This window comes from Balaenoptera acutorostrata, chromosome 11 (assembly GCF_949987535.1).
Source record: "Balaenoptera acutorostrata chromosome 11, mBalAcu1.1, whole genome shotgun sequence".
Taxonomy (NCBI): domain Eukaryota; kingdom Metazoa; phylum Chordata; class Mammalia; order Artiodactyla; family Balaenopteridae; genus Balaenoptera; species Balaenoptera acutorostrata.
The window spans coordinates 64,183,890-64,196,039 of NC_080074.1; the positions used below are offsets into that span (position 1 = coordinate 64,183,890).

Below are 12,150 nucleotides of genomic sequence, written 5' to 3' on the forward strand. Positions count from 1 at the left end.
GACAGATTTGAAATGAGAAGTTTTTAGTGACTTTCTAAGTTAAAGGAAAATAAAAAACACATTGCGTATAGAAGGAAATAAGTGGTAATTGGCAAATAATTCAGCATGGTAGAAATGAGGGAGATTCAAGAACTTGGAGGGGGACTTCCCTGGTGGTCCAGTGGCTAAGACTTCACGCTCCCAATGCAGGGGACCCGGGATTGATCCCTGGTCAGGGAACTAGATCCCGCGTGCTGCAACTAAAAAGATAGCGTGTGCCGCAACTAAGACCCAGTGCAGAAATAAATAAATAAATATTTAAAACAACAACAACAACAAAGACTTGGAGGGAAAAAAGAAATTAGCTTCATTTTGGGGTAAGCTTTGAGATGTACATAATAAATGACAACAATTCAAATTTCTGGTCTCCTAACTGCTGAAGAATGGTTTATACCTAGAAGCACTTCTTAAAGTGCTTAAAGAACATTAAACCCAGTATTGAGATCTGGAAAAAAGTTCCAGAAACAGTATTCATAAAGAAAGACTGTCAGATGACCAATATGTCTTTCAAGGACATCATCAGCATAAAATCCAGATGTGTTGTTTTTATCTACTGCTCGCCTGTGTTTTGAGGTCATACCGAACAGTCCCTTTTCCAGGTTTGAAGTTGAAGTTTGAAGTTCCAGGGGAGTAGAGTTAAGCTACTCAGGGCAGAGTTGTATAAAACACCTACTATAAACATAGTAGGCCCTTTTGAGTTATGTAATCTGTACTATTTTTAAATAATTCATTTATGCTTCCTCAAGTATTAGTAATACTGTAAGGACAATGAACTAGAATGTAGGAAAACACTAGGTGTTTGTAGAATAATTTAGTAAGATTTGTTGCTGTGCAGAGATAGAAATTTAGATAACAGTGATGCTGTGTGCTCTGTAAGGGGATCTTATCTATAACTTTTTAATTTAAATTAATTAATTTATTTATTTTTGGCTACATTGGGCTTTGTTGCTGCGTGCGGGCTTCTCTCTAGTTGCGGTGAGTGGGGGCTACTGTTCGTTGCGGTGCGCGGGCTTCTCATTGCGGTGGCTTCTCTTGTTGTGGAGCACGGACTCTAGATGCATGGGCTTCAGTAGTTGTGGCACGCAGGCTCAGTAGTTGTGGCTCACGGGCTCTAGAACGCAGACTCATAGTCGTGGCGCACAGGCTTAGTTGCTCCGCAGCACGTGGCATCTTCCCGGACCAGGGCTCGAACCCGTGTCCCCTGCATTGGCAGGCGGATTCTTAACCACTGCGCCACCAGGGAAGCCCCTCAGACTTCACTTTTGATGAAACCTGATATCAGCATTTTTGGCAGCCATGTCACATTGCTTGTCTCACTTAAATAAATTTTTTTTTTTTAAGTCCTAGTCTTTCTCACATATAGTGGGCCATTTTGTTGTTGCTGTTGTTAGTTCTAAGTGCATGACTTTATATTTATCCTTATTACATTTTATCCTGTTAGATTTAGCCTCCTATTCCAGCCAATTAGAATGACTTTAAAAGTTGATCCTATCATATATGAAATTGCTTTCCCATCCCAGATTCCTGTCATTTGCATATTTGATCATCGTCCTCTTTAGTGCCCTCATCCAAGTCATTTATTTATAAAACATGTTGCAGAGGACAGGTTTCTCTGGGGTCCTGTGGCATATCACTAAACCTTCTTCTAGACTTACCTGCACTCTAGGTGAAGTTGTATAGTTATCTGAAAGCCACTTAACTTATAGAATTCATATTTTTCACCTTCAGCAGGAATATCAAGAGAGACTGTTTTATGCATTGCTGAAATCCAGATATATTTATGCTTATAGCATTCCCTGGTCAAACCACATTTAAAAAGGAAAATGAGATAGTTTGGTTATGGCCTCTAGTAATTCTTGATGCCCTGCCTAAATAACTCATAAACTATTCTTTTAATAACCTTTTCTGCAGTCTTGCCTTGGACTTCGTATCAGATCACTCTGGTATAAGGTATGAAGAATATACTCTTTTTTCATTTTGAAAATTGCTACTACAGACATAAAAAGCTAATATGATATTTGGCATTATCAGAATCATGAGATTTGTCTGAGTTTACACACAGAGTGTCACCGATGGATCTCATCTGCACATTCTTTAATTCTCCTGGTATATAATTTCATCCAGGTATATAATTTCATTCCAGGCACTTTTTGATAGTCTCCTTATGTATCATGATCCATTAGTCCCATATTTGGTCTTCTTTTTCTATTCTCAAGATGTTTTTTCTTTACAGAAAAGATAGAAGAAAAAACAGGAATTGAGATGTTCTTCTGTCTCTGCTTTATATTAATTAGTAATATGCCATTTACATCAAAGAGTGGACCTGTGCCTTCTCTTACCTGCTTTGCAAGCCTCAGCACATTCTGGGCTTCAGCTCAAGCTTGCTTCTTACATATATTGTTGCTACTTCCTAAAAAATAGTTTCTTTCCTTTTATATATTTAGTTTTCTTGTGCATGTCCTTCTAACTCTTGAGTTGATTCGTGACCTTTCCATCCAGTCTCTTTAGATACCTCCTTTCTGTTTTCCCTCTATCTCAGATAATGTGGGATTGGCAGATTTCATTTTTGAGAACTTTTTCCCATCTCAGACCTTGAGCTTGGGTCCTGTCTTCTTCACTGTTTGAAGCCTGCTCTCACTGTGTTCCTTCTTCCAGCCTACCTGGTTTGGTTGCTTTCTTTTGAGGCTCTCACCACTTCCTCTTTTCTGATCAGTTTCTCTTTCTTGGTCAACTTAGGTTCAGAATTATAATTCTACTTATTCTGCCATCTGGGTGATAGAACAATTAGCAAGGCAAATTTTTTACTATATATGCTGCTTTCTAGTTGAATGAGATTTTTCACCAGATGTTCAGGTAGCAAAAATCTTTTACCACTTTGTGACAGAGGGCTCCTACCAAGAAAGCCAGTTAATTTCACCATTACTCGGTAGTTAGGCCATCTCACTGGCTTCATGTTAAAACTTGCAGGGCTATCTCTCCTGGCCAGGTGTCCTCCCTGATCTGCCCTTCCATCCTTCCCACAGATCCAAGGAAATCAGTCTGCTGTCCTCTCCTCTTTAAAAGTGTTAGGACCAGTTGTTTACTGGATATTTTTTTCTTTTGAAGCTGACCTCAGTGTAGGGTGTAGTCTTTTCAGTTCTTGCCCTTTCATTCTGTAACTAACATAGGCATATTGACATGTTTTATTTCATGTTTTATTTTCATAATGATGGAGTCTAAATAAGTGTTATAAATAGGGAAGTTAGAAGTTCATGGCATCTTTTTTTTTAATAAATTTATTTATTTATTTTTGGCTGAGTTGGGTCTTTGTTGCTGCACGCGGGCTTTCTCTAGTTGCAGCGAGCAGGGCCTACTCTTCATTGTGGTGCGAGGGTTTCTCATTGCTGTGGCTTTGTTGCGGAGCACGGGCTCTAGGCATGCGGGCTTCAGTAGCTGTGGCTTGTGGGCTCTAGAGCACAGGCTCAGTAGTTGTGGCACACAGGTTTAGTTACTCCGCGGCATGTGGGATCTTCCCAGACCAGGTCTCGAACCCGTGTTCCCGGCATTGGCAGGCGGAGTCTTAACCACTGCGCCATCAGGGAAACCCAGAAGTTCATGGCATTTTATTGTCCCAAGTTAGTTTCTAATTTCCTTAGGTGCTGTGGACATCTGTCTGTTTGCCTCTTACTCAAGGTAAAGTTCATCAAACCTCACCCTCTCTTTGCTCCAGGCTCTCTAGAAGAGGGTTTCAAGAGATGGTAGGCCTGGGGGAGAAGGTTAAACCATAGCTGTGCATTAGTAGAGACCAGTAAGAGGCTGTCTTATGTCACAGGGTAACTTATACCTCAGAGGACCATGAAGCAGCTCTTCATGGAATCCCAGTTACGTACAGGAAAGATCATACCTGATATTGTTTCTGTTCCTCAATTACTTCCACTCAAATGCTTTCTGCTAGGCCTCTACTCTCAGGTGTGGATTTCTACTTAGCAGTGCACATTTTTAACATATACTTAACTTATCTTTAACAGGTAAGATTTCTATATCCTTATATTTGATCAGAGATACTGTGAGATGTTGAAAATTCGAAAATAATCAAAATGTATTAGGGCTGGACTTCCCTGGTGGCGCAGTGGTTGGGAATCCACCTGCCAATGCAGGGGACACGGTTTTGAGCCCTGGTCCGGGAAGATCCCACATGCCGTGGAGCAACTAAGCCTGTGCGCCACAACTACTGAGCCTGTGTGCCTAGAGCCCATGCTCCTCAACAAGAGAAGCCACTGCAATGAGAAGCCCACGCACGCAACAAAGAGCAGCCCCCGCTCACAGCAACTAGAGAAAAGCCCACGCACAGCAACGAAGACCCAACAGAGCCAAAAATAAATAAATAAATAAATTTATTTTTAAAAAATGTATTAGGGCTGAATATTCTGGAGAAACAAAAATATAAATCATGTCAGCAAGTATTTACTAAGCACACAAAAGAGAAGTTATTCCCTTTAAATAGCTCATGTTTCATTGGAATGAATTAAGTATACGAGGCAATCAAAGAATATAATAAAATGCTAAATTATACATTGGTAGCAACTACTTAGAGTCCACTAGAGTTGGTTTTCCAAATCTGTACTCAATTTATGTCTGAGAAGGAGCAGCCTTCTGTATTTCTAGAATTGTTTCTCGCTGAATTTGTTTGTTATTGTTTTGGTGTAAACAGGGGCCTAGAGCTGGGTTTGCCAGTGACCTTTAGCCTCCACCTCTAGGAATGTGGAACTGAGTGGTATTCTTGCTCCCGCAAGCTCCCGCAGCAGAGTGAAAGCAACACAGTGTGGTGGGAACATGAGTAATTCAAATATATTTGAGCATTTTAGATTTTAAAATCTCTCATGAGATAATACAGTTTTGTGTATTTGGGTTGGCTGTGCTGTTTTGAGTTAATTTTAGTGGTAACTTTTAGAATCAATTTTAGAATTCTGGCCTCAAATGACAGTCCTTTGCTTAGTCATAAGGGGTTAGGTGTAATGCCACATTATATTGAGAAGACTAGGAACTGTTGTTATATATTAACCTTACTAGGCACTGATACTTGAGAAGAAAAAAAACCCCTACAGTTCATAATGTTTCAGCTGTTGCTATGTTGCAAAATCCAGTTTGCCTTGATTCCTGGTAATAGCCACTAATCTTTCAAGGAATTATCAGATATGATGCATTTGAGGATGATAAGGCAACAAAGTCTCCAAAGACTAACCTCATGTTTCTTAATTTTGTAGTGTTTTGCTTTATTTTCTATACTGTTTGCTGTGGGAGCAGTGGTAGCTTCCTGATTTTGAGAAGAGGAAGAACTGGGACCAGAGTACTTTTTTAGAAACCCCAGTGCTTCTACAGTTTTGTATAACCTCAAGGGAACAATAGTATGTTTTGCCTGACAAATTAATATGGACAGAAAGAAGGATTCCCCACCTTCTCCACTCTTAACCCCACCCGTATAAGCAAAGCACACACCTTCAGGCCTAAGGAAGAGGGAAGCACCCTTTGTTTTTCTTGCCTTTGAAATACTTTTTAGCAACAAGAAACCTGTGTTTCATAAACACCGGTTTGTATCTCTGCTGACTGGATTCAACTCATAACATGTCTTTGCTATTTAGACATCAGCAGAAAGAAATTTCTTTTCTAACCCTCCCTTTTTCTTTTTTTTAACATTCATGCCATTAAATTTTTATTGTACCTATGTGTATTCTTAGGTCAATAATCAGAACATTTGCTGCTTGTTTTATATTCCAATAAGAATTTATAATGTTATATATATGATTCATATGATTGCAGTCACTTTTCTATCAATTGTTGTTTTTGCCTGAATGTAATAACCTTATAATCTAATGTTTGGGGATAATGTAGACCGCTGAGGGATGTAGGTGCATATAAGGAATGCCTTTCCATCTGTGGATAGTAAAATTGATTTTGATCTCTTTGTTTTACGGTATAAGCATAATATTTAAATTACAGGTAAAGGTTTGAGTGTATTTCATTTTGAATGTGGGGAATGTTGACAAGAATCACTGGATCCCTGACCTCTAACCCTTTAGAATCTCAGTTTTTTTTTTTATGTTATGTATCTGTTGCCTTTCTTTTATACCTGGAAGTGCACTGTGGCCTATACATATTTTTTCTATTTAAAAAAAAGACTTCATTATAGAAAATTTCAAACGTATATAAACAAAATAGTGTAATGAACCCTCTTGTATCTATCCCCCAGCTTTAAAAATTACAACGTTACTACTCTTTTACCATTTATACCATTTCCCATCCTCCAGTCAATAATTTTTTTCTTTTAGGTAAAATTTATATGGATTGAAATGCACAGATTTCAGCTGTACAGTTACGACCATGTGACCCACACACCTAAACATAATATAGAACACTTTTATCTCCCCAGGAAGTTCCCTGTATGCCTTCCAAGTCAATCCCCGCCCTGCTAGCAAGCCACTGTTCTCCTTAATTTTGCCTGTTTTAGAACTTCATATAAATGGGATCATGCGTGATATATTCTTTTTTTCTGGCTTCTTTTGTTCAGTATCATGTCTGTGATATTCATCCATTTTGTTGCATTCCTTGTTTTGCTGAGTAGTACTCCATTGTATGAGTATACCACAGTTTGTAATCCATTTTCTTAATTATGAACATTTGGATTCTTTCCAGTTTTTGCTTTTATGCTATGGACATTCATGTATAAGTCTGTGGTTGGTCTTATATTTTCATTTCTCTTAGATAAATACATATTAGTAGAATTGCTGGATCAAGGGGCAGATGCATGTTTACTCTTGTAAGAGATTGCCTAACCTTTTTCTAAAGTGGTTGTATCATTTTACATTCCTACTGGCAAAGTATGAGAGTCCTAGTTGCTCTACATCCTTGCCAACATTTGGGTTGTCATTCTTTTTCATTTTAACTGTTCTAGTGAGTATATGTACATATTTTTTTAATTAAAATACATTTTATTTTGAGAATTTCGTGGCATGTCTTGAGATAATTTGAAATACTCTTTAATTTGGTACAGCTCTTAAGATCCTTTTAAGGTTTGATCTGGACTGAATGGTGATCACAACAGTTGGTCTCCAGGGCCCAGAATATTCTTTCTTACTAGCCATGGCTAGGACTTCTTAGGGGAAAAAAAAATTTTTTTTAACATCTTTATTGGAGTATAATTGCTTTACAATGGTGTGTTAGTTTCTCCTGTATAACAAAGTGAATCAACTATACATATACATATATCCCCATATCTCCTCCCTCTTGCGTCTCCCTCCACCCTCCCTATCCCACCCCTCTAGGTGGTCACAAAGCACCGAGCTGATCTCCCTGTGCTATGCAGCTGCTTCCCACTAGCTATCTATTTTACATTTGGTAGTATATATAAGTCCATGCCACTCTCTCACTTCATTCCAGCTTACCCTTCCCTCTCCCCGTGTCCTCAAGTCCATTCTGTACGTCTGCATCTTTATTCCTGTCCTGCCCCTAGGTTCTTCATAACCTTTTTTTTTTTTTTTTTTTAAGATTCCATATATATGTGTTAACATATGGTATTTGTTTTTCTCTTTCTGACTCACTTAACTCTGTATGACAGACTCTAGTTCCATCCACCTCACTACAAATCTCAATTTCGTTTCTTTTTATGGCTGAGTAATATTCCATTGTATATATGTGCTACATCTTCTTTATCCATTCATCTGTCGATGGACACTTAGGTTGCTTCCATGTCCTGGCCATTGTAAATAGAGCTGCAATGAACATTGTGGTACATGACTCTTTTTGAATTATGGTTTTCTCTGGGTATATGCCCAGTAGTGGGATTGCTGGGTCGTATGGTAGTTCTATTTTTAGTTTTTAAAGGAACCTCCATACTGTTCTCCGTAGAGGCTGTATCAGTTTACCTTCCCACCAACAGTGCAAGAGGGTTCCCTTTTCTCCACACCCTCTCCAGCATTTATTGTTTGTAGATTTTTTGATGATGGCCATTCTGACCGGTGTGAGGTGATACCTCATTGTAGTTTTGATTTGCATTTCTCTAATGATTAGTGATGTTGAGCATTCTTTCATGTGTTTATTGGCCATCTGTATATCTTCTTTGGAGAAATGTCTATTCATGTCTTCTGTCCATTTTTGGATTGGGTTGTTTGTTTTTTTTGATATTGAGCTACATGAGCTGCTTGTAAATTTTGGAGATTAATCCTTTGTCAGTTGCTTCATTTGCAAATATTTTCTCCCATTCTAAGGGTTGTCTTTTCGTCTTGTTTATGGTTTCCTTTGCTGTGCAAAAGCTTTTAAGTTTCGTTAGGTCCCATTTGTTTGTTTTTGTTTTTATTTCTATTTCTCTAGAAGGTGGGTCAAAAAGGATCTTGCTGTGATTTATGTCATAGAGTGTTCTGCCTATGTTTTCCTCTAAGAGTTTGATAGTGTCTGGCCTTACATTTAGGCCTTTAATCCATTTTGAGTTTATTTTTGTGTATTGTGTTAGGTAGTGTTCTAATTTCATTCTTTTACATGTAGGTGTCCAGTTTTCCCAGCACCACTTACTGAAGAGGCTGTCTTTTCTCCACTGTATATTCTTGCCTCCTTTATCAAAAATAAGGTGACCATATGTGTGTGGGTTTATCTCTGGGCTTTCTATCCTGTTCCATTGATCTATATTTCTGTTTTTGTGCCAGTACCATACTGTCTTGATTACTGTAGCTTTGTAGTATAGTCTGAAGTCAGGGAGCCTGATTCCTCCAGCTCTGTTTTTCTTTCTCAAGATTGCTTTGGCTATTCGGGGTCTTTTGTGTTTCTATACAAATTGTGAAATTTTTTGTTCTAGTTCTGTGAAAAATGCCATTGGTAGTTTGATAGGGATTGCATTGAATCTGTAGATTGCTTTGGGTAGTATAGTCATTTTCATAATGTTGATTCTTCAATCCAAGAACATGGTATATCTCTCCCTGAGGGAAAATTATTTCTAATCTTTTCCATCCATTTTAGCCCCTTATTGTTTCCGAAATATTTTCTCATATATTTACTCTTTGCAGCAAATGTGGTTCCCATTTTATAGATGAAGGAATGAAGACTCGAGAGCTTGCCCAAGATTTGCCCAAAGGTTCTAGAGACTGAAAGCTAGGATTTCAAACTTGGTCCAGTACTCTTTAGCACATAAGAATGAGCAACATATTAGAATTCATTGGATGTGTCTCTTTGGTTTGCAAGTTTAGATAAACTGAGAGGTATAAGAAGCTTTTTCTTGGAGGAGATAGCTGGTAGGGATATATCAATATTAGTTGTATTCCACAGAATGCAAACTGACCTTGAAATGTAATATACCAGTCATTGATTTGTGCTTTTCATGTGGTTTCTTGGAATTTTGGTTATTGTTTTAATCCTTAGAGTAGATGAGCTGATGTGGTTATAAAGATTCTGCAGTTGGTACCTTTCTGGGAACAAATACATTACTGAGTGTCCTAAATTGACATTTGGGAACTCTGCATACAATTTTCAGAGCCCTTTTAGGAGGTCCTGTCTATGATTCCCAGAAACGCTCTCTTTGGACACTTAAGTGGTTTTAGTAGTGAATGTCTGTCATTGCCCACATTGTTGTGGTCAGAGGGATATTACAGCAGGTAATCTGAACTGAATGGTTAGGAAGAAACTTCTCCAAGGTGTGTAATGTTTATGGTTTTCCAAAGCAAATTGCAGTTAAATGGTTTCAGTAATAAATCGGCTCTTACACCATTGTCAGATGTTAAAGTAAGTCATTTGTTTGTTTTATTTCAGTGATGTCCTAGCATTGCCCATTTTTAAGCAAGAAGAGTCAAGTTTGCCTCCAGATAATGAGAATAAAATCCTCCCTTTTCAATACGTGCTTTGTGCTGCCACCTCTCCAGCAGTGAAACTCCATGATGAAACCCTGACATATCTCAATCAAGGTTAGATGTGGTGTTATTCATTAGTATTATTGCAGACCTGCTGGATTCATGATATTTAATTAGGTACACTTATATATAAAAAGTACATCTTTCTAGTGTGACCTGTTAAAGTCAAAGCCTCAGTGTCATATTTGATATATATTACTGGTTTCTTTTGTCTACTTGTCCATTTTTAGTTCCAGTCTCCCTCTTTCTAATCCATGTTCCCTGGACATCCCCACTGGTCACTGTCTGAGAAGTATTACTGTATCCAGCTCTATTTTTTACCATTTGTGTGGCCTTGGATAAGTTGATTAAATTCTATGTTTCAGTTTCCTTATATGTGAAACTGGAATCGATAATACCTTAGAGAATTGTATCAATTAAATGGTATAATTTATGAAAACACTTAGCACTGTGCCTAGCATAAAGTAAAGGATTATGGTTGTTACTAATACTAATAATGTTATATACTCTTGTATATTCAACCAACTGAATTTCATTCTTTCTGAATCTTGGGAAGTTAATTTATGATGAATATAATATGTAGTTACTTTTTGTTCTAGGCCAGTCTTATGAAATCCGAATGCTAGACAATAGGAAACTTGGAGAACTTCCAGAAATTAATGGCAAGTTGGTGAAGGTAAAAGAAAATAAGTAAATCATTCCTCTCCATAATATCCTTTTAGTGACCCTTTTTGGATTAATATTTTTTCTTTCAGAAAGGGCTTGGTGGTATCTCTTACCTGCTACAGTTTGCTAGCAGAGTTGTAAACTGTTGTGTTACTTCTTTGGGGTCAGAGTGAGCCCACTTATTCACATGGATTTTTCAGAGCTGCAGAAACAGAAAGCTTAGCACTCCATGTCAGGAGAGTCTCATGGCTCATTGAAGTTCTTTTTGGGTGGAATAAAGTAACCTCCTTGAGATCTTTAGAGAAGTTCCAGTGTCTCTTTGGGTACTTGGTCTAGTAGCAAAGAAACCAGAAGCTACTGTTGATGAATAGCAGTTTTCTTAGTCTGGACTGACAGTAATGAATTCACAGTATAATTGAGACAGAGGAGTTTGGTCAGCTGCTGTAGAAGATGATGAGAGGGATATTAATAGGCACTTCCACAAAAGGAAAGTTGATGGAAACAGCCCCTACCTACCCTCAATGTTTACAGGTTGTATGGTGGGTTAGCAAGCAGGGGACTTGGTGAGATTTTCATATGTATCTGAAGAGCTGAGCCAGATATTACACGGTAAACAGTAGAGGCATGTAGAAATGCTTCCAGTGGAGTCCTTTATGCCTAGTTACCAATCAGGGCTGATGTTTAAGCCAAGTTTTAAATATGGTACTAGTTAACTATAATATAGATTATATTTGAGCAATTATAAAGTTTGCCTTGAAATACAGTATGGTATGGGTTTTAGAGTAAAACAGGTCTCAAGAAAAATAATTTTAAGTTGTGTCTGGAAACAAACTGGGGGTGACTCCTGCTAGTTTTCCTTTGTCAGCACTGATTTTTAAGGGATCCTGTTATCATTTGATTTTGTTGCTTCCTTTTAGAGTATATTCCGTGTCGTGTTCCATGACAGACGGCTACAGTACACTGAACATCAGCAGCTGGAGGGCTGGAGGTGGAACCGACCTGGAGATAGAATTCTTGACATAGGTAAGTTAAGAGAATCTATTGCCCAGGAAACGCCTATAGCTATGGTCCAAGAATTGGTTTTCTTTCCTTGATGTTTACTTTGATTCAAAATGCTCCAGGGGCTCAATTACCATGAACTTAGAAGTGGTTATTGATTAAGCATAAGAAATTACTGGTATAATGATTCCAAAACTGAAGTTGAAAGTGTAGACACTTCAGTTCTGTAACAATTGCATCCATAACTTGAGGGTGATTTTTTGTTTTTGTTTTTTAAATTTAGTTGTGGTAAAATATACATAACATAAAATTTACCATTTTAACCATTTTTAAGTGTACATTTCAGTTGCATTAAGTACATTCACATTGTTGTGCAACCATCACTACCATCCGTCTCTAGAACTTTTTTCATCTTGCAAAACTGAAACTCTGTACCCATGAAACAATAACTTCCCATTCCGTCCTCTCCCCAGTCCCTGGTAACCGCCATTCTACTTTTTGTCTGTATGAATGTGACTACTGTAGGTGCCTCAGATAAGTGAAATCGTTCAGTATTTGTCTTTTTTGTGATTGGGTTATT

General features: G+C 38.0%; 1 protein-coding gene and 1 long non-coding RNA gene across 7 annotated transcripts in view; one reads left to right on the forward strand and one right to left on the reverse strand.

Moving 5' to 3' along the window:
* Positions 1–12,150, forward strand: part of TFCP2 (transcription factor CP2) — a 51,753-nt gene that overhangs the window by 24,683 nt on the left and 14,920 nt on the right. For all 6 annotated transcript variants that reach the window (XM_028165864.2, XM_057556586.1, XM_057556585.1 and 3 more), the window contains 3 exons: positions 9,808–9,959; positions 10,505–10,581; positions 11,489–11,594. In XM_028165864.2, the coding sequence (XP_028021665.2) occupies positions 9,808–9,959; positions 10,505–10,581; positions 11,489–11,594 (335 nt within the window). The remainder of the gene's footprint in view (positions 1–9,807; positions 9,960–10,504; positions 10,582–11,488; positions 11,595–12,150) is intronic.
* The window catches only part of LOC103013820 (uncharacterized), a 58,242-nt gene that overhangs the window by 22,003 nt on the left and 24,089 nt on the right, over positions 1–12,150 (reverse strand). The window lies entirely within an intron of this gene.